Genomic DNA, 23,232 nt, shown 5'->3' with positions numbered 1-23,232 from the left:
GTGTTACAAAAATGCAAGTTTTTCTTTCTTTACCTCTTTGGCCAAGCTTTTTGTCACCCACCATTAATATCTCCTGAAGTGACTCAGAGTTTATTTTTGGCAGATTACAATTCTGTTTTAATGTAGTAAAGATGCCGTATGTAAATTGTATGTTAGTTGTTTTTAATTGTGTGCAGATGGTGGACTTTAATTGGGGATTCACTTATGCCCCTGTAAAAAGGTGTTCGGTGAGGAGGCACGTGTCTGTAATGTATATTTCTGTAGAAGTGTGTAAAGATTGGCTCCAGTTCTATCCTCCACCACCAGGCTTTCTAGAGAATAACAGATATACAAGTGCAAGTTGTTGCTGTTGACAAAGATGATGGGTGGAAGTTTCCCCTCCAGAAGCTAAGTGCAATGGCAGATGGGAAAGGCAGCATGGCTCCCCCCCAACCCCCCCACCCCCTGCCCTGGCCAGCGTGGCACACATTGCCGCAAGATATCACCCGCTTTTTAGCTTATTATACATGCATAAACGTGTAGCACGTCACATCTTATGGCGGGGCAGGCTGGGATTCATCTGCCCTGCTGTTACCCCATCAGCTTATATTTCCAGGCGCCATATTTAAACAGCTCCCACACACACAGTCACTCTCTCTGCAGCCCAGGACTTGTCGTGGCAAGCACTGGAATGGCCCCAAGGAGACACAAGCGCTGTGCCCCAAAGCCTGGTGACAAAGCACTGGCAGCACTCCCCCAGGCAGTCGAGGACCGGCGGGAGATACATTTCCCCTGGGATGGGAGCCGGAGGTCCACCAACCTCGTGACCAAGGCTTGGGAGGAGGTCGCCAAGGTAAACAGCACCAACGCTCTCCAGGGGACGCCCACAGGGAGGAAGAGTGTCAGCCAGACACCCCGAGCCAATCCATCCAGGGCTCTCCTGGGCTGCCCAGCTGCTTCGATTCCCCCTGCCTGTGACCCCCAGCAACTCCAGCTCCTCAGGCCGAGGAGGGTTCACCTGCTGCACAGCTGGAGACCCATAGCAGGCTGGGACCCTCCAGGCCTTGACCCTCCAGAGGACCCCCACCAAGGTTATCAGACAACAGGGTGTAGCAATCAGCAGGCTGCCTTCCCCTCCTCTGCGGATGTCAGGGAAGCACCTAGACAGAGCAGTAGGGTAAGGAAAATAAATCACTTTTGAGAGTAAAAAGGGTGTCACTCACTGTATATACTTTGCACATCTGTAAATATATTTTGTTTAACTGAAATTCTCATCGAGTGAATGGCTCTATATCTGTTACAAGTGTAACCAGAGTCCCTCTCCGCCCCGCCCCTCACATTTCTCCCATCATGTGCGTCAGGCCTATGTGTCTCATGTTATCTCATTACAGAGCATCGCCTTTCTGTTCCCCCCCCCGCAACCGTGCCCCCACCACCCATGTCTCAGGCATGACAGCGCTTTCACAAAGGGGGTAGGATCTGGATGAGTGAAGTCAGGAGCCAGCAGCCTCAGTCTAGCTGACTTCTTTGGATTAGACTAGAGCCCAACCTTGCACTAATGTAATGACTGTAATCGTTGAGGCGTGTAAAGCCTGAACCTGTCAGCTGCGATGTGTAGAGGTCTTTGGAGCATTTTGCAAATGCACTTTAGCTGTTGCCGTCTTACAGTTGGATTATTGTGGCCTTTGCACATTCCTACGAGAGGCACAAATGGTCATTCAAACTCCAACCAAGAATTGGCCTCAAGCTGTAATGGATACTCACAAGAATGCACGCCATCAGTTGAGGTGCCAAAATCCTTCAATTGGCATTTGTGCCTCAGCTGAGCCTTGCTCTCCATGTCCTGAAGTGCAAACTATGAGGGTGACCATTCAATCGGTCCAAAAGTGCAGCATCGACTCCTCCCGTCTGCCCTCCGAACCCACCCATGGTGACTTTTTCCTAGGTTATATTTCAACGGTGTCATTCCATCGGCTGTCAAAAGGCTGCTGCTCTGCTTCTATTATGAAACCAGCTTCCAACACACCCCCGCACCCCGTGACCATCCAAGTCTCTCCTATCGCCTGGAGGAGCATCATGTGCAGGTTTCCCTCCCACCGATCACTCTCCTTCCTCCCCCTCAAATCCTGGAGCCCACCGTGATTGTTGTTGATATTCCTGCCCTCCTCCCTGAACCAGTTTCTGCTGAGGTCCCGACACCCCATGCCAACCTGACCCCTCCCCACCTCGAGGCCCAATATACAGTCATGCACCGAGACCACCCCATGAGACTATAGAGTGCCCCAGCTTTATTCCCTGTTCCCCATCCATAGGCTGCAGATGCCTGCCCTGACTGTGGCTGTGCCATCTGCAGCCCAGTAACAAGCCACTAATCCCAAGGTCTGGAGCACGTGCGGGCGTTGAGCAAGCACTGTAAAGCATGCTGAGCACGGCTGACACAGGACGGGCAGGTCCTCCCCCTCCCTGAACTGGGACCAGGGTGTCTGTGCCAAGCACAGCCTTGTAACATGGTGCACAATTGCCCAGGACTGTCTCTGCTTTGTGCCCCGATGACCTGCAACTATACTGCCCCAGTCTTGTGATTCTGTCCACTCTTTCTGCAGTCATTATGCTCCCCCAGTCACGTGTTCCTGTCCACCCCTTCCCCAGCCATCACCCCCAGTCATGTGTCCTCCCCTTCCCCCCCAGGCTCCATTCAAGTCCCCACCCAACCCCCCCCAAGTCCACCCATTGCCTTCCAGCCCACCCCTCCTTCCCACTGGTCTTGCCTGAGCAGCCTTGGCATGGAGTCGGAGCAGACGTGAACGCAACGCAGTGAAAGGTAGGGAGCTCAGCACACACAAACCTCAAGGTCGCGAATAAAGTACAGTTCGCCAGGGGCACGCATGTTTTAACTCTTTCGGAGTCAACCAATTAAACTAAATTAACAAAATTAGGGATTAAGTAAACACAGCCCCTAAATTAAGGAACTGCAAAACCAAAGACAAAATTTATGAATTTTCCTGTCTCGCCCACCACAATGCCCACTGTTGGCGAGACCAGAAAATCCCGCCCAATCTCTTTGCAACCAATAAATATTAACAGCATGAATTAAAACACCCCATTGTAAGGTAAACTGAACTTGCATCTCCTGCTCCTAACATGCACTGCAGCAGTTTTAACATGACTGTAGCAATGGATATGCCATGAATCAAACACAACGCTTGCTCCCTCAACAAACTGAAGGTTGCTATTGTGGTTCCTACAGTATTATACACTTCCCATTCAGTACAACCAGGCAGGGGATCAGGTTAACGCAGATATCTATTTCTAATAACTCATCTTGTCTTCCACAGGAAATAGTACTATAATTAAGACTGATATGTCTTTAATTACCACACTGCCCTGTTGACTGCTATAAGAATCAAAAGTCTAAAGCAATACTATGATAGACTATGCAATGAGACATTCTGCAATTTTTGTGGAGAGTCTGATTGTTTTCAGTGAGACTTCTGTTACTTTGCATTAGTCCCGTATCCAGTCCCATTTATCCCTCGAACATCACCAAAGCAGAAGGTGTTTGTGGGATCTTGCTGTGTACAAATTAGCTACCACGTTTCCTACATTACAACATTGACTACACTTCATAAGGACTTCATAGGCTGTAAAGCGACATGAAGGATGCTATATAAATGCAAGTCTTTCAATCATTGTACAAGGTAGGATGGTTATGACAAGGGGCAGGATTTTGCGGCCTCACTGCAGCGGGTTCCCCATGGTGGATGCAACAAGCCATTCAAATCTCCGTTGACTTCCGTGGGCCCAGAAGCTCCCGCTGGCGGAAGGCGCCGGAAAATTCCGGCCAATGACAGAGAGAGCATTGAGGGTGCTTGAGGTGTCAGCTGCATCTCAGTGGTGCACCATTTGCCTTGGAGTCAGAAGGTTGTGAGTTCAAGTCCCACTCCAGGGACTTGAGCACAAACTTTAGTGCAGTGCTGAGGGGCTGCAGCACCAGTTGGAGGTGCCATCTTTCTGATGAGACAATAAACTAGGGACCCATCGGCCCTCTCAGGTGGATGTAAAAGGTCCCACAACACAGTTCTAAAGAAGAGTCCTGCTATCCCCATGGCATTAAGAAGACACTTCAATCCATCTCCTCTACCAATTGTCCAACCATTGTTCTCTCGCTATCCCCCAAAGGAAGAAGAGTACTGAGCATTTAACCCATGAGAAACCATCAGCAGTGCTGGGCACCATCTGTAGTGGTCACCTTGCCCTGATGATTACTAACAAATTACCTATGAAATAAATTGCTGTCAGTCAGAATCGCAGTGACAGAAGTAAAGGTACTAAACCCGCTGCACGTTTGGCATTTAACTCAAATGTCTTGGCAAAGGCAGAAAATAAGGCACAGTGAGAGTCTTATCCAGTGAGCTTGGAATGGTTTGGACCCTACTCAGTGCAGAATTAGCTTTTCTTTGCTGAGTCAAGGTGTTCATGATTAGGGAGGAGGTACTAATCCAAGTGTTTCCCTCCTAACTCGCTCTCTTGGGGGTCAGGGGAAGTGGGTAGAGAGAGAGAGAGAGAACATGACAGCTGGTGGGGTTCAATTAGTAAACCTGGAGCTGAAAGCTAGTCACAGTAATGTTGACCACACTGGTTCACTAATGCCCTGTAGGGAAGGAAATCTGTTGTCCTTACCTGGTCTGGTCTATGTGTGAGTCCAGACCCACAGCAATGTGATTGACTCTGATCTGAACGGCCCACAGTTCAAGGGGTAATCAGGGATGGGAAGTAAAAACAAAAAACTGCGGATGCTGGAAATCCAAAACAAAAACAGAATTACCTGGAAAAACTCAGCAGGTCTGGCAGCATCGGCGGAGAAGAAAAGAGTTGACGTTTCGAGTCCTCATGACCTGGGTCATGAGGACTCGAAACGTCAACTCTTTTCTTCTCCGCCGATGCTGCCAGACCTGCTGAGCTTTTCCAGGTAATTCTGTTTTTGTATGGGAAGTAAATGCTGGCCTTGCATCCTCACTCACTCACTTTTTCAGAACCGCTCCATCCAATTCAGGGCCGCAGAGATGTTGGAGCCTCTCCCGGCAGGCGATGGGTGCTAGGCGGGGCACACCCAGGACAGGGTGTCAGTCTGCCAACGGGGCACACAGTGGGGACAATTTACCGTAGCCAATCCACCGAACCAGCACGTCTTTGGACGGTGCGAGGAAACTGGAGAACCCAGCGGAAACCCACTCAGAGATGGGGGGCGGGGGGGTGGGGGGGGGTGGTGAATGTGCAAACTCCACAGAGGCAGACACCCGAGGTCAAGATGGAACCCGGGTCGCTGGACCTGTGAGGCAGTGATGCTAACCATCGCACCACCGTGCCACCCCTTGCCCACATCCCATGGAAGAATAATAAAAAATCTATCAAACACCTTTGCTGTAAATGTGTTTACACGAGGACAATGTGTGAGGGTAGAACTGAGTTTGCTACAATGTCAGTCCCCTTCCCAAGAACTGTGCAAAGCTCATGCATTAATAAATGATGCTCGAACATAAACTATGAAATCGTGCACTCAAGGTGGCAATGTTGTCAACTGTGACTCAGTGGATGATGCTCTCTCCCTTGACACAGGAGGTTGTGGGTTCAAATCCCCATGCTGGAGACTCAATCACAATGTGATCCAGTGAGGGACCCCTGCATTGTCGGAGGTTGTGTCTTTTGGATGAGGTGCTAAGCCGAGTCTCCAGTTGCCCCTGCAACAACACAAGAGCAAGATACTGCAGACTCTGGAAATCTGAAATAGAAACAGAACATGCTGGAAATACTCAGCAGGTTAGACAGCATGGCCGTGATTTTCCAGCCCTACCGCAGTGGAAGCAGTGAGCCAGCCTAAAGTCCATTGACATCGGCGGGAGTGGGAGAGCCCACTGACAGGAGAGGCCGGAAGAGAGAAACAGAGTGAACGTTTCAGTTCGTGATGACCCTTCTTCACCATAGAGTCATTACAACACCGAAAATGGGTCATTCAGCCCATCAAGACCATGATGGCTCTCTGTCGAACAATTCAGTTGGCCCTGTTGCTCAGCTGTGTTCCTGTGGTCCCGTGAGTTTATTCTCCTCAAGCGTTCATCCCATATCCTTTTGAAATCATTGATCGTCTCTACTTCCACCAAATTTTCATAGGCAGAGGGTCCCAGGTCATTACTGGTCATTGCATTAAAAAAGGGCCCCCCCCCCATCACCCCACCCATCCCCTCCACCACAACACCCCCCCCACCGACACGACACCTCTTGCCAAAAATCTTAAATCTGCATCTCCTAGACTTTCTTTCAACAGCCAATGGGAATGGATTTTTTCTGTGTACCTTTTCTAAACCTGCCAAAATCGTGTCCACCTCCATTAAACTTTCCCTCAATTTGCTTTGCTCCAAGGAGAACAACCCCAGCTTCTCCAAACTAACCTTGTAGCTAAAATCCCTCATCCCTGGAACTATTCTGGTAAATCTCCTCAGCAGCCTCTCAAGGGCCCTCACTTGCTTCTGAAAGTGTGGTGACCAGAATTGGCTCTAGCCTTAGTGCTCCAGAAGGCCCTGGGTTCAATGCCCACTTCTGGACTTTTGCGCCATGGAGGTAGTGTTCATATAGACAAATTTTTCAAAGAGAGTCAAAGGTTATGCAGGACAGGGAGGAAAGTGGATTTAAAGCCACAATCAGATCAGCCACACTGTTATTGAATGTCAGAGTAGACTCAATGGGCTGAAAGGCCTCCTCCTGTTCCTATTTCTTACAAGCTTTGATTTTTTTAATGAATTTATGGGATGTGGGCTTCACTGGCTAGACCGGCATTTATTGCCCATCCCTAATTGCCCTTGAGTAGGTGATGGTGAGCTGCCTTCTTGAACTGCTGCAGTCCATGTGGTGTAGGTACACCCACAGTGCTGTGAGGAAGGGAGTTCCAGGATTTTGACCCAACAACAGTGAAGATACAGTGATATATTTCCGAGTCAGGATAGTGTGTGGCTTGGAGGGGAACTTCCAGGCAGTGATGCTCTCATGTATTTGCTGCCCTTGTCCTTCTAGATGGTAGTGGTCGTGAGCTTGGAAGGTGCTGAATTACTGCAGCGCTACTTGTAGATGGTACACACTACTGCCACTTGTTCATCAGTGGTGGAGGGAGTGAATGTTTGTGGATGTGGTGCCAGTCAAGAGGGCTGCTTTGCCCTGGTTGGTGTCAAACTTCTGTAGTGTGGTTGGAGCTGCACTCATCCAGGTAAGTGGGGAGTATTCCATCACACTCCTAACCTGTGCCCTACAGATGGTGGACAGGCTTTGGGGAGTCAGGAGGTGAGTTACTCGTCACAAGACTCCTAGCCTCTGACCTGCTCTTGTAGCCACAGTATTTATATGGCTAGCCTAGTTCAGTTTCTGGTCAATGGTAAACCCCAGGATGTTGATAATAGGGGATTCAGTGATGGTAATTCCATTGAACATTAAGGGTCAATAGTTAGATTCCCTCTTGTTGGAGATGGTCATTGCCTGACACTTGTGTGGCGCAAATGTTGCTTGCCACTTGTCAGCCCAAGCCTGGATATTGTCCAGGTCTTGTTGCATTTGGACATGGACTGCTTCAGTATCTGAGGAGTTGCGAATGGTGCTGAACATTGTGCAGTCACCAGTGAACATCCATACTTCTGACCTTATGATGGAAAGAAAGTCATTGATGAAGCAGCTGAAGATGGTTGGAGCTTTACCAGAGCTTGATAAAGGTTCAGCATAACCTCCCTGCTTTTGTACTCAATACCTCTACTTATGAAGCCTAAAATGTTATGAGCTGCTAATCACTCTCTCAATATGCCCTCCCACTTTCAAAGATCGACGCACAAGAACCCCCAGGCTCCTCTGTTCCTGTGCACACTTTGGAAGCGTGCTGTTAAGTCTATATTGTCTCTCCCTATCTCTTCTGCTAAAATGCATTACCTTATACTTTTCTGTATTAAATTGGGTCTGGCACTTATCTGCCCATTCTGCTAGCCTAGCCATACCCTATTGCTGTCAATTGCTATCATCTTCACTATCACTCCTCCATCTTTGGTATCCTCAGCAACTTTTGAAATTTTACTCTTGTCTATATTACTATGTACTATGGCTGGATATCAAGTGACAGCTAAAAGTACAATAAACTGCATTTAGATGGTGCCTTTAAGATATTAAAAGATCCCAAGGTGCTTCACATGTGTGCAATGAGTCAAAAACAACATCAGGCACAGAGCCACATAAGAAGGCTTTAAGGTGACTGCTTGGGGAAAGAGGCAGATTTTAATCAGAGTTTTGAAGGAGGAGGGCAGGGTAGAGAGACAGAAAGGTTCAGTGAGGGGAATTCCAGATCTTAGGGCCTAGGCAGCTGTAGGTTATGGATGACAACGATGGAGCGATTAAGATCAGGGATGTGTAAGGAGCCAGAATTGGAGGAAGAGTTCTCGGAGAGTGGTAGCGTTGGAGGAGGCACAGATTAGGAGGAGGGGTGTGAGAGGTGAAACCGTGGCAGATGAAAATGTCCATTTTTTTTCCTGTCACACAGGCACTGTCTTCTGACAGACTGCTGCATTCTCTGAGGGTCTGTCAGATCAGGTGGTCCAGCCTGGCTGATGGTGCAGGTGTACACGAATGATATGGTGGCACCATTACCGAAGGCAGAGTAACTTGGCCCTCCCTCAACCCTCCTCTCCAAGAGCACCCACTCCTGCTCATTGATGTTTCCGGGATCTTGCTGTGTGTAAAATGCCTGCTGCTTTCACTAGATGAAGTCAGCGAACTGCACTTACAAAAGTAATTGTGTACTTTCGACTCCAAAGTTTTTAATCCTGTGCCCATAACTATAGGGCAGTTCAATCTGAAACCGGAATCTGCTGAGTGTGGGATTCTCAGGAAGAAATTTATCTCCTTGGGTAAAAATAAGTGTCCAAAAAAAACGTAACCGAGTTTCCCCTGTTTCTGAAGTTGCAGTTTGCTTTTTTTTATTAATTAAACCCTCACAAAAGACATTTCTCGTATACCAATGCAAAACATTTGGACCCTTTCAATCAGGATTCAGCAGCTTGGGACTGTTCTAAACTGACCAATTCCCCACTCCTTGTAAAGGTCCAGAGGGGAAAAAAATGTTCTTTTGTGTGGATTTGATTTAAAAGATGGCAACTTCCTAAATAGGGGCAGTGTTCCAGGAGGGATACGAGTATCGTTGGCTCGCCAAAGGCCAGCCGAACCTGACTGGACTGAGTTCAAACATCGCAGAGAAATAAGGCAGAGGTATTCCGTCCCCCCTTTACTTCCATTTTTGGAAGGGGTGTGTGTGTGTGTGTGTGTGCTCAAAGGTCCCCGTGGACAATCCTCGGCTCGGTTTCGGGACTTGTCAGACAGTGCCACAAAATCCATTGGTCAGTGCCTCCTAGATCCTGTCGATCACTAGACCAGAAGTGAAGCATTAACAGAAAGCAGCTACAACGGCAAGAGGCGCAGAGTTGACAATCGGCGTGACTGCTGAGAGAGAGAGAGAGAGAGAGAAAGGCTGCAACAAGTCATTGTAAACTTTCCCAATTTCTGTTCCAAAATGGTAAAGGACAGGATAGGTATGTGACACCGGTTCAATATTTTCACCAGATGAGTTTCTTGCTCCTATTTGACTTGTCAGTGGGAATCCTGTTCATTTTAGAGTTTTAGTGTGGACCTCTGCAATGTGCCAATTAATATGTTCCGAGAGGCGTCTCTTTCAAGCATGTACTTGTTTTCAAAGGCGCACTTATAGCTCAGGTTTATGTAACTGTTAATTTTGCCTCTTTTTCTATCTCTCTCTCTCCCCCCACCAGTTTCTTCTTCCGCAGATGGCGAGGTACCAAAAGATCTCCCCCCTCCCAAGAAGCCAACACCGGTCAGTAGTTCCATCAAAGTGATTGAGTTCAAAAGGCTGGTTTTTATTAAAAAAAAATGATTTGAGATTGAATTGAAGCGGCGAGAGCGCTGTCGGTGTTAGCAACGAACAGCTGTTCTTGAACTTTAGTTGCAGCTTTCAGGGGACTTATTCAGAATCCGCCGGGCTTTTTAAAGGCATTTTATAACTTTCTGGAGCTTACTCTTTTTGCATTTGTGATTCTGCTAGTGCGATGTAAGGGAAGCATAACTATTTTAAGCAAACACAAAATAACCGGGAAAAAAACTCAGCAGGTCTGGCAACATCTACGGATAGGAGCACAGTTAACTTTTCAAGCCCGAATGAACCTTCAACAGAACTAAGTAAAAATAGAAGAGAGGTGAAATATAAGCCCCTTAAACCGGCTTATATTTCACCTCTCTTCTATTTTTACTTAGTTCTGCTGAAGGGTCATACGGACCCGAAACGTTAACTGTGTTCCTCTCTGCAGATGCTGTCAGACCTGCTGAGTTTTTCCAGGTTATTTTGTGTTTGTTTTGGATTTCCAGCGTCCGCAGTTTTTTTTTTTGCTTTTTGCTTGTAACGATTTTAAGTTTTCTGGACATTTACCTACACTGTGTGTATAGGGTGGGGATAGTTGGAGGCGGGGTGGGGTGGGTGTCTTCAATTAGCTCAGTTGGCTGGCTGTGCTTCAAAATAAGACCAAGAGTGGGATCTGATTCATGTACTGGCTCGGGTAGACTTGCCTCACTCACCGCCCGCTTCCTGCGAATGGAAGGTAATGGCAAAACAAAACTGATCAACCTGCAAGAAGTTAGCTCAGGATGAAGCATCAGCAGACAATGAGCCAAGTGCCTGCCTTTGGACATGTGACTGAATGAGCATTTTTGTGTGCATATTCATGTGTACACTCCCATACAAATGTATTTAATTGTATGTGTGTGTGATGGGCATTAACCCTCAAGGATCTTGACACCTTCCAGGACAAAGCAGCCCACTTGATTGGCAGCCCAACCACAAACATTCAAACAGTGTGTGTGCATGTGCCTGCTTGCACATGTGTATCTGTGGGGGTTGGTGTGAGAGTGTGTGGACGTGAGCGTGTGTGTCTATGTTTGTGTGTTGTTTAACCTGCAAGGCTATGGACCAGGTGCTGGAAAGTGGGATTAAAATGAGCGGCCAGTTTTTTATTTCTCTTTTTGGCCGGCACAGGCACAATGGGCTGAATGGCCTCTTTCTGCACCGTAACATTTCTCCGGTGTGACTGTGGCTCTGAGTGTGTATGTTTCTGAATGGCTGTGAACTCAAGTGTCTTGATGTGTGGGTGTGAGTCTGTTTGGGCGTGAGCATGAGTGTGTAGTGTAGGCAGAAAACTATGGACTGCGCCTACACCAGATTCCGGATTTTGTATTTGCAGTAGGTTAGGTCATCACCAAAATCCCTCAAAAAAAACATCCTCACACCACCCACCCTCTCCAACTGGCTGACCACCTTGCCCTCCCTAAGATCTTCCAGCATGCTGTCCCCCTTTTGATTCTGTGCTCACCTATCTTAAAGTTCCCTGTTCAAATTCCTCCTGTCTGTATTCTAGCCTTCTCCATTCTTTCTCCCCAATGCCTCTGCAAATTTTTCTACATTAAAGGTGTTCCAACCCAGAAAACCAGTTGGTGAAAGATAAAACCAAAGCCAATATTCACACTCTTTTATATTTATTTACTCATTGCAAGTATAGACCACCTAACCCAACAAGCACGATTTTTGTTTGTGTCTATTTTATAATGAATCACAATTTTTTTTTATTCATTTATGGGGTGCAGGCATCACTGACTGCGCCAGCATTTATTGTCCAAGCCTTATTGCCCTTGAGAAGGTGGTGGTGAGCTGCTTTCTCGAACCGCTGCAGTCCATGTGGTGTAGGTACACCCACAGTGCTGTTAGGGAGGGAATTCCAGGAAATGACCCAGTGACAGTGAAGGAACGGAGATATATTTCTAAGTCAGGATGGTGAGTGGCTTGGAGGGGAACTTGCAGGTGGTGGTGTTCCCATGTGTCTGCTGCCCTTGTCCTTCTACATGGTAGTGGTTGTGGGTTTGGAAAGAGCTAGCTAGGGAGCCTTGGTGAGTTCCCGCAGTGCCTCTTATAGATAATACACACTGCTGCCACTGTGCAGGGTGGAGGGAGTGAATGTTTGTTGTTGGGCTGCCAATCAAGCTTTGTCTTGGATGGTGTCAAGATTCTTGAGTGTTAATGCCCATCACACGCCTGCAACTAAATACAATTTGTATATGATTAACAAAAGGCATAAATTCTCATGGTAATATGATCACTCTGGCAAAAGTCAACGTCTGTGGCAGTGATCATAGTGCATTATCCCCCATTTCATCACCTTGTTTTGTGATGTTAATCTCAGCTGCGTATATTAAGATTGCAACAATAAAATGATCCCTTATTGAAATATTCATCAAATTATTGAATACTTTATTTTTGCAATTTTCTCTATTCTATGCCTTATAGCTTGGCCTTTTACTTTTTCACCCTTAACTAATATTTTACTTATTCAATTAATAAAAGCAAAAACTGCGGCTGTTGGAGATCTGAAATATAAACAGGAAGTTCTGGAAAAGCTCAGCAGGTCTGGTAGCATCTGTGGAGAGAGGAACAGAGTTAACGTTTCGGAGAAGAAGAGTCATATTGGACTCAAAATGTCAACTCAGTTTCTCTCTCTACAGCTGCTGTCAGACCCCCTGAGATTTTTTTCCAGCAATTTGTTTCTAATTTAATTATTTAAACATGTCTACACTTTACGAATACTGTGGTAATTTACTTACACAAGACATTTGTGAAATAATTCGTGTGCTATTTTATTGTTTCTACTTGAGGGGAGAGGTTGATACCATCAATTTCAGATAATGGGCAAAAGAAGCAGAGGGAGATAAGGATCATTTATTTTGCATAGTGAGTTTTTATGATCTGGAATGCACTGTGTGAAAGGCTGGTGGAAGCAGATTCAATAGTATCTTTTGATGGAAATTAGATATATAACGAAAATAGACTTACATTTTATCTAGCGGTGCCTGGGAGGGTGGTGGAGACGGGTTGCCTCACATCCTTGAAAAAGTACCTGGATGAGCACTTGGCATGTCATAACATTCAAGGCTATGGGCCAAGTGCTGGTAAATGGGATTAGGTCAAGTAGGTCAGGTGTTTATCATGTGTCGGTGCAGAGTCGATGGGCTGAAAAGCCTCTTCTGCACTGTGTGAATCTGTGACCTTCACAATCTCAGGACATCCCAAATCATATCAAATGGTGGAGCAGGCTCAAGGGGCCAGACGGTCTACTCCAGCTCCTAATTCTTGTGCTGTTGTGTTCCTGCGCTCAGATCACTTTGCAGCCAAGTGAACTGTTTTGGTATGTGGTATATGTGAAAGGGAGAAATTTGCAGGGCTTTAGGGAAAGAGCTGTAATTCGATAGCTCATTCAAAGAGCCAGTACCAATACGATTGGTCAAATGGCCTCGTTCTGTGCCATGAAGATTCTATGACAAATCAGCCCACAATTTTCCATCCACAAACATGAAAAAAATCAATCTGTCTTACATTTAATCTAGACCTTGATCAATTTACGGAGGGAAAATCTAACAGGAGGAGGCCCCAAACCATGTTTAGAGCATGAGGAACGGTGGCCGAAAGCTTGGTCTAAGGGTTGGGTCTTGAGAACACTTTGAAGAGGCAGGGGAGAGAACAGAGAGGTAACGAGACTTAGACTGTGTGTTCCAGAGAGTGCAGCTGGGGTTGAGACTAAAGATAAAAGGATAAGCTGAGGCCTCATCTCCCACCATAGGTGAATATAGACGATCCCATGGCCCTATCTCAAAGCAGAGCAGGGAGAGTTCTCCTCCATGTACTGCATGGCCAATATTTATCCCACAACCCATCATTGCAAAGACAGATTGTCTGTTCATTATCTTATTGCTGCTTGTCAAATCTTGCTGTGACTACACTTCAAAAGTACCTCGTTAGTCGCAAAGCATTTTGTGGCTTCCTGAGAGGTCCAGAAAACTGCTAGCTAGATAAATGCAAGCTCTTTAATTTTCATTGAAAAGGATGGGACGTGAACTCAGCAACGCTTGCTTGTCCTGTATCATAATCACTGTACTTTATAACCCGATGTTCTAGAAAGCAATGCAGAGCCGGGCAGTGTTTGTTTTACATTGTTTAAAATAAAAACCCCAACCGCTTAGATTGAAAACAAACTTCTAAAAGGCTGTCATTGTGCACTGCAAACTGCAGATGGCGTGCTCCAGATAACTCCACTCCACGCCTAATGTTCTGATCTCCGATTCGTCAACTGATACTGACACATGCTGACCTACAATGGCTGAATATTTTATTGCTAAACACCAGGCTCGTGAGTTCTATAAAAAGATTTATGTGCCGGAGCTCCCTACCTAACACCCGCCTACAATTTGCATTCCATTCGGAAGGGAGCTGAGGAAACGAAGGGGGCAGGATACAGGATCCAGGTATTGCATTGTGCAGCCAGCCCTCTCACATTTCCATGGGGTAGGAATTCTCAAGTCGAGTGGGGTACGCAGAGCCGACGCTGAGCTATAGAGCTGGGGTGTTAATTCCCCAATCCATGTTCGATAGGGGACATCAGGATCACACTGCGTTACCGTGGCACAGTCTTAATGGTGCTGCACAAGCAACCAAGAGCTGAATTTTCCACCAGCCGCGAGGGTCCTGACATTGGGAACATGGGGGAACTCTGAGCCTATGCATGTTGTCAGGGTGCCCGCCGCACACACCCTTCCGGGGAGGCAGCCTTCGAATTGGCTCCCATATTCCACATCCGATTTAAGGGTGGGGGGGGCGCAGGTTTCCCAAGGCCGGAAGCCCAATCAGGGGGCTAGCATGGCAGCCCCACTGAGAGAGGTGGGCATTTCTGAGGCAGAAGGCTGACCGCGAGGGTGCCACAGCACGGAGATATTTGCCTTTTGCAAATTGGAGAACGAAGAGGCCGACGGCTGGTGGAACCATCAGTGCCGAGGGGCAACCGCTCCATGGGATTGGTTTTGGCCGCAGCTGCAGCCTTCCATCCTGGTGGTTCCTTCCTCTAGCTCCAGTGCGTCCTCGGCCTACTGCAGGAAGCTGCCTCCAAGGAGCCGCCAAGCTCCACGCTCAGCAGGGGTGGGGTGAAGGGGGCACTCCCCGCAGTGTGAAAGTGCCATTGCCTTTGAAAGTGGGGCCTTGATTGTCCTAATTAGTTGCCTGCCTCCGCGGAGTGGGCTGTGGATCCTGCCCCGGGAAATTCCTTGGTGCCTGGAAGATAACAGGGAGCCGTCCCAACATGGCTTCCCCCCTATTTTCCTGCCTGCACCCACCACCAACGCACGCCCCCCCTCCACCGTCCATCGCCGTCTCCAAACCCATCTCCACAGGACCGAGACAATTCAGCCCCAAAGAAATTACACCTCCTATCATTAGGGTTGAATAAGGGAAGGAAGAACTTGCATTTATATAGCGCCTTTCACAACCTCAGAATGTCCTAAAGCAATTTTCAGCCAATGAAGTACTTTGGAAGTGTATCCTTGCTGTAATCTGGAAAACACAGCAATTTATGCACAGCAAGTTCCACAGACAGCAATGTCATAATGTTGATGTACAAAGGGATCTGGGTATTCTTGTACACCAATCACTGAAAGCAAGCATGTAGGTCCAGCAAGCAGTTAAGAAGGCAAATGGTATCAAAAAGCATGCTGGTAAAACTCAGCAGATGACAGAATCTGTGGAGAGAAAGACAGAGTTAATGTTTTGAGTCCATATGACTCTTCAGAGCCACACAGCTTCGAAACGTTAGCTCTCTCTTTCTCTCCACAGATGCTGTCAGACCTGCTGAGTTTTTCCAGCATTTTCTGCTTTTGTTTCAGCTTTACAGCATCCACAGTATTTTTCCATTATCTTAGGCAAATGGTACGTTGGCCTTCATTGTGAGAGGACTTGAGTACAGGCAAGGATGTCTTACTGTAGCTGTACTGTAGCTGTACACCCGTAGTACTGTGTGCAATTTCGGTCTCCTTACCTTATAAAGGATATACTTGTCATAAAGGAAGTGCAGCGAAGGTTCATCAAACTGATTCCTGGGATGGCAGAATTGTTGTATGAGGAGAGATTGGGCCAACTCTGCCCATATTCACTGGAGTTTAGAAGAATGAGAGGGGATCTTATTGAAACATATAAAATACTGACAGGGCTGGACAGACTGGATACAGGGATGATGTTTCCTCTGGTTTGGAGGGGGGGGTGGTGTCTAGAACAAGGGGTCACAGTCTCAGGGTACAGGGACTAAGATGAGGAGAAACTTCTTCACTTAGAGGGTGGTGAACCTGTGGAATTCTCTACCATAGAGGGCTGTGGAGGCCAAGTCACTGAATATATTTAAGATGGGTATAGATTTCTAGACTCTAAAGGCGTCAAGGGATCTGAGGAGAGAGCAGGAGTATGGCGTTGAGATAGAGGATCAGCCAGGATCATACTGAATGGCGGAGCAGGCTCGAAGGGCCGAATGTCCTACTCCTGCTCCCATTTTCTATGTTTCTGTGACCAGTTCCTCTGTGGGTTGAGGGCTAAATATCAGCCAGGACACCGGGGAAAACGCCCGCACTCTCCTGCAGAACCATGCCATTGAATCTTTTACACCCACCTGAGAGGGTAGGTGGGGCTTCGACTTAACGCCTCATCTGGATGACAGCGCCCATGACAGTGCAGCGCTCTCTCAGCACTGCACTGCACTGAGGGTGACACCCTGGGTTTTGTGCTCAAGTCTCTGGCGTGGGTCTTGAACGTTCTGACTTAGAGGCAGAAGTGCTAATAGCTGGGCCACAGCTGAAGCCCAGCAATGTTGCACATGCTCTGACTTACCGATATATTTGCTTAATGTAATGCAATTGTCTTGGGAACTTTCTTCTTTTGCCTCCCACAGAGGCTATGTGGAAGCAATTACCCGCTGAGCATTCTCTTCGTGGTGGTGAATGAATTCTGTGAGCGCTTCTCCCTCTATGGCATGAAAGGTATGTTTTTTGATCTTTACAGATTTTAAAAAAAATAAATAAATCTCCTTATTTTGGGATGCAGGGGAGGCCGGCATTTATGGCCCACACTTGGTCGTTCCATGAAGATGGCGGAGGGACCTCTTGTACTGCTTCTGTCTTAGTTTGAAAGACTTGTTTGATACAGCTGAGTTGCTCACTAGGCCAATTCAGAGGGCAGTTAAGGGGCAATCACATTAGCCTGGGATTGGAGTCATATCTAGGCCAGACTGGGTAAGGACAGCAGGTTTCCTCTGAAGAAGCTTAATGAACCGGTTGGGTTTTTAACGACAATCAGACAGCTTCATGGATACTCAGATATCTAAACCTGAATTCTCAAACTGTGGGGTCTGAAAGAAAGAAGGAGTTTGATTTTATGTAGTGCCTTTCACAGTCTCTGTGCATCCCAATACGCTTGACAGCCAATGAAGTGCTTTTGAAGTTGACATGTTGGAAACACAGTGAGCTCCCTAAAACAGCAGTGAGAAAATGACTAGCTGATCAGTTTTAATGATATGGGAGAGGTACCTCCAACAGTGAGGTGCCCTCTCATTGCTGCTTTCAAGTGTTCAGCTTAGATTGTACATGGCATCAAGACTCTGGAGAGAGATTTGACCCCACAACCTTCTGACACAGAGGCACAAGCGTTACCACCCAAATCACATCTGATACCTATCCAGGGACCTTGAAGCTAATTGCAGTGCCCTTTAACACTAACTCCACTGAGCAGGGTTTGTACCTTCTGGAAGATGCAGGGTTGATCAACTAGGTGTCCCATTTTCATTCCTTGCTTTCTTATGTTCATATGTCTATTGCATTTCAGCTGTTCTCACCCTCTACTTAACGAACTTCCTTCATTGGGATGATGACCTGTCCACTGCCATCTTCCACGCCTTTACTGGACTGGCCTATTTCACACCGGTTATGGGAGCTCTCATTGCTGATTCCTGGTTGGGAAAGTTTAAGTGAGATGGCATCTTTTTATGGAATATCTTTTTCTTTTTCTCTTCATTTTGTGATGACATGAACCCGCCCGCCAACACTGCAATTTTTTTCATTGTTGGTTACTCACTCCTAATGCACACCTTTTGCTCCTGATTCTACCACACCAAGCGTGGCCCAAGAGGAGAGTCGGTCAAACCACTCTCAGCTTCTTGCTAATGTTTGGTTGACCGCGAGGCAGTGCCCAAGAGCAACCAACTAATGACCGTTGCGGTGCTTTTCTTCAGTCTGTGCGGCTTGGAACCTGGCCAAAGAAACAAAGCTAAAATCAAGGAAAAGCATTTCCCTGTGACCATTCTCAAATATGCCCACACCTCAGAGAAAAAAAAATCATTAGTGGTGCAAAGTCCTGCGACAAGTGTAGTCACCAGCGCTTGAAACATTTGCATTAAAGCCTGGTCCAAATTATCGGTTATAGCCTCTTATCATAAGTGCACTGCTTATTTAGGGCAGAGACGGTTGTGCTTCCTAACTGTTAAATACAAGAACAATTACAAGTGAATATCATTTCTTTAATGTTTGATTGCCTACTGTGTACCTGAGCGCCCCTAATCTGCTCTAAATGGTTTAGGATTACAGGTTGTACTGAGCAATGACAGCAGTTCAATTAAGCAGTTCAATTAAAGCTGTGGCTCAGAGCGGAGATGAAAACCATGAGGATAAGATCCCGACACAGAAGGAACATCCTTGTGGAACATCCTTGTTATATAATGGAGTGCCATAAGAATGTTAACCCGTTACGTAGACCATCGTGACAAATCACGTTCAATGTGCCTGTGTTAAGTGGTCTTTAAAGGTGTAAACCTTTAAAGGTCTAACCGCGACTCCAGGTGATTGCTTCATACCCTGTGAGCCATTGCAACATGGATTGCTGTGGCCCAAGAAGGATGCTGAACGTCACCCTCTGGGGGCAATAAGTGCCAGCCCTGCCAGAAATTTAGATGAATAGCAAAAACACTCAACCTAAATTGTGTCAGCAATGCCCAGCTGAGAGCACACTTGCCACTAAGTTTCAGGGTTCAAGTCCCACTCCAGGGCTTGAATGCAAAAATCCAGGCTGATGCTCTCGTGCAGTGCTGAGGGAGTGCCGCGCCCTTAGGGGTGCTGTCTTTTGGATGAGATGTTGAGTTTCCACCTGCCCTCCAGGTGGGCAAAATTAAATATTCACTTGCGTTGCCATAGCCTCAAGGGCCATGGGCCAAGCGCTGGAAAATGGTCTTAGTGTAGTCAGATCTTGGTTGACCTGCTCAAACAGGATGAGCCATATGGCCTCCTTCTGTGCTGTAAACGTCCATGAGTCTAAAATAAAAGATCCCATGGCACTATTCACAGAAGAGCAGGGGAGTTCTCCCTGGTGTCCAGGCCAATATTTATCCCTTCATCAACATCACAAAATCAGGTTAACTGGTCATTAACACATTGCTGTTCACGGGACCTTACTGAGGGCAAATTGGTTGCTGTGCTGCGTACAATAAAACAGTACCTATGCTCCAAAAGTACTTTATTGGTTATAAAGCGCTTTGTGACAACCTGGGGTCATGAAAGGAGCTTTAGAAATACCAGCCTTTTTTTAATCGTTATTATTACTGAACTGAGTGGCTTGCTAGGCCATTTCAGAGGGCAGTTAGGAGTCAACCACATCGCTGTGGGTCTGGAGTCACATGTAGGCCAGACCAGGTAAGAACGGCAGATTTCCTTCCTGAAAGGACATTAGTGAACCAGATTTTTTTTAATATATGCCAATTGATGATAATTTAATGGTCACCATTACTGAGACTAGCTTTACATTCGAGATTTATTAATTGGATTTAAATTCTGCCATGACGGGACATGGTTATAAATTAATATTGCATAATTTATTATCTCTTCAATTTGCCATAAATAAACAAACAGCACAATAGTTAGTCCATTTGTTTCAGTAGACGTTTTATTTGGACAGTGTAGTTTCATTTCTAAGGCTCTCTTTAACTTGGCTACTCTCAGTAAATGGGTTTCGCTGTTCGTCACTCAGGCTGGAGAATAGGAACAGGGAGTATGGGGTGGAATTTTACAGCCAGTCACGGTGTAAAATGCGGCAAGCCGTTCAAAAGTCCATTGATTTCGGTGGGACCGTAAAATCCTGCCAGCCTAAAATCCCGCCCACTGTGTGCCACACGGCCCATCAGACCTGCTTTTTTTTTTCCCTCCCTTTAAGTAAATTTGGTTTCGTATTTTCTCAGCCAGCAGATCAAATCCGAAAACCTCCTGCAACCCAAACTCTTGTTTTTTCTTTTAACGTGATGGTTTCCCGTTCAATTGTGTCATTATTTCTTTTTAATCTTGGTTTAACGGTTCTTCACAGAGAGTGCTCTTTCAGAGGGGTAAGGTGGATGCCCTCCCGCTAGAGATTTATTGTCCGAGCCTTTAAGTTGTATTCCTCGAGGCAGGATGGCATCTGCGCCTCCTCCAGGCCCCGAAACGCCAATTCGAAAGAAGATGCTGAGCTATTGTTTTACCTTTCAGAGAATTTCACACCGTTGAGCCAATCCCGATCTCTGAAATCGCTCTCCACTTTCTTCATAGCTTTTTAAATATTGCCTCATTATTTTTTTTTGGCTCTCTTTTACAGTAATTAAGGATCGTGCTTCCACTGTTGTATTCCATGTCCTAACAATCCTCTCTTTAAAAAATTAAATCCCACAAACACATACGGACGTACGAATTAGGTGCAGGATTAGGCCACTCAGCCCCTCAAGCCTGCTCTGCCATTCAGTAAGATCATGGCTGATCCGACTTTAACCTGAACCCCACATTCCTGCCTACCCCACCCCCGATAAGCTTTCACCCCCTTGCTTATCAAGAATCTATCCAGCTCTGCCTTAAAAACATTCAAAGACTCTGCTTCCACCGCCTTTTCAGGAAGAGAGTTTCAAAGGCTCTCAACTCTCTGAGAGTAAAAAATTCTCCTCATCTCTGTCTTAAATGAGCGACCCCTTATTTTTAAAAAGTGACCCCTAGTTCTAGATTCTTCCACAAGAGGAAACATCCTCTCCACATCCACCCTGTCAGGACCCCTCAGGATCTTAAAGGTTCCAATCAAGTTGCCTCTTACTCTTCTAAATTCCAGTGGATAAATCTATCCCCTTCGTCCTAATTTCTTCCCTTGCTCATTTCTTTCCTCTTGAGGTTTCTCTTTCTCACGTTCTTTTGTCTTTCTCTCTCTCTCTCTCTGTCTGTCTCTCTCTCTCTGTCTTTCCCCCCTCTCATTTGGTCTGCCCCTTTCACCTCTTTAACTCTTTCCTTTCCAACAAGCTGTATCTCTCTGTTTTGTGGGTACTGCTGCTGTTATTGCTGCTGACTATCCACGATGGAGTAGGGAAGAGAAGAGAATGTTCTGGAGCTGGACATTTCCTGGAACCCATATCACCTATTAAAATGATAAGCCTTGCCATTTAATGGTCTGAAAGGGCACCCCTGCCAGATGTTACCCAGCTTTTGTCACTTCCCACCTTGCCACCACCTCCAACCACCACCCCAACTCCCTGATCCCTCCCTGTCCAATACCCCCGAATTTTCACTCTCCAGGATCCACGTTGTCTTCATCCTGGGGCCTACTTGCAGTCCCAGCAGCCTGAGAGTGCTAAAGCTGCCGGCCAATCAGATTAAGTTGGCAGCTCCCCATCTCCTTAAGGCCGCCCGGAATGTGTTAAAGCTGCAGGGTGGGGCAGCCTTGTTTCACATCGGGCAGTTTGGGACAATGCGATCAATACGCCGCACAACCCCCCCCCCACCCCCCAGCCCCCGCCAACCCACCCCCCTCCGTAAAATCCAGCCCCATGTTGTTTTGTGACTTGAATCTAACATTTGGTCAAACCTATAGACAAACATTGATATCCCAAGCAGCTCACTGTACTGTTGTATGCTGTATATTTGGGAGGTCTTTCATGAAGAGGTTTTGAGTCTCTTACAGTTAAACATTAAGTGTTCATTGACAATACATAGCTATGTACACATACACAGGCTATGAGCTAACTCCATGCTTTACTTTTACAAAGGTCTCTGTCCAGTCCACAACTCCCTTTAGTCTCAGGTCATGTGTCTCTTTACATCACCCTGTGGGCGGTGCCGTTTACCGGTCCCACATTAACCCTTGTTATGCCAGATACCCTTATACCACACTTAACCATTTATGCATTGAAATGTGTTACCTGGAATATTTATATTTATTTTAATGATAAATTTTGATTTTAATTCTTCTGCTCCCAAACAGAACCATCATCATCCTCTCCATTGTGTATGTTATCGGTCATATTGTGAAGTCCATTGGTGCAATTCCAACCGTGGGTGACCAGAAACTGCATGTGTGAGTAAAAAAAATCATGATGTTCCTGTGGTGCTCTAACACTCTGGTGCAGTCTTTAATTCGTTCATGGGCAACGAATGCTGGCCGAGCACCCCTCATTGCCCATGAGAACTGAGTGGCTTGCTCAACCATGTCAGACCAGTCAGCTACACGATGCTGTGACCAGATTTCTTTCCATAAAGGACGTCAGTGAACCAGATGAGTTTCTATGGCAATCAACAATAGTTTCGTGGCCATCATTAGACCTTTTAATTCCAGATTTTTTTATTGAGTTCAAATTGTACTATCTACCATGGTGCGAATTGAACCCAGGTTCCCAGAACATTACCTTTGGTCTCTGGATTACTAGTCTGGTGATAACACCACTACTGTCGCACAGGACAGCTGATGTTAAGCCGAGGCTCCACCTACCCTCTCAACAGGATGTATGCAATCCCATGGTGCTTTGGGATGTCCTGTGGCTGTGAAAGGTGCTATATAAATGCAAGTTTTATTTTTATGGTTCTCTACCCCTTACCCCAGGAGGTGCGCTGTCTGATTTCTTCCCCCACCACCCCAAAGGCAGCTGATAAATTGAAGGTGGTCAATCTATATAATCTCAAATAGAATATTCTGGAAGCTGCTCCATGAACCTGGCACAGTGTACAATCTGAGAGATTTGGCAACCCTGCCTTTTGACTTTGGTTGACAGTGTGAAAAAAGCGATGTTGAGTTGGTATACACCTGCCTCAAAAATCCAACGACCAGGCACTGCAGGTGCTGGAAGCTGATGAGTGTTAATGGAATTGTCATTTCATTTCACCATTCAACAAGAAGGGAAACAAAGATGTTGAGAAGGGGGCCAAATAAAGCCAAGCAGTGAAAACATCAATTGATTGTAATGGCAATTACAACAGTTACCTCAGGATGTCTCA

At 46.5% G+C, this 23,232-nt stretch overlaps 1 protein-coding gene across 1 annotated transcript in view; it reads left to right on the top strand.

Moving 5' to 3' along the window:
- Positions 1 to 8,387: 8,387 nt before the first annotated feature.
- The window catches only part of slc15a2 (solute carrier family 15 member 2), a 107,028-nt gene continuing 92,183 nt past the window's right edge, over positions 8,388 to 23,232 (top strand). Inside the window, exons 1-5 of the mRNA XM_041201225.1 lie at positions 8,388 to 8,451; positions 9,825 to 9,886; positions 16,869 to 16,956; positions 17,798 to 17,939; positions 22,226 to 22,318. Of these exons, the coding sequence (XP_041057159.1) occupies positions 8,388 to 8,451; positions 9,825 to 9,886; positions 16,869 to 16,956; positions 17,798 to 17,939; positions 22,226 to 22,318 (449 nt within the window). The remainder of the gene's footprint in view (positions 8,452 to 9,824; positions 9,887 to 16,868; positions 16,957 to 17,797; positions 17,940 to 22,225; positions 22,319 to 23,232) is intronic.

The sequence above is a fragment of the Carcharodon carcharias genome, chromosome 12 (assembly GCF_017639515.1).
Source record: "Carcharodon carcharias isolate sCarCar2 chromosome 12, sCarCar2.pri, whole genome shotgun sequence".
Taxonomy (NCBI): Eukaryota; Metazoa; Chordata; class Chondrichthyes; order Lamniformes; family Lamnidae; genus Carcharodon; species Carcharodon carcharias.
This window is presented reverse-complemented; position numbering and strand designations above follow the sequence as displayed.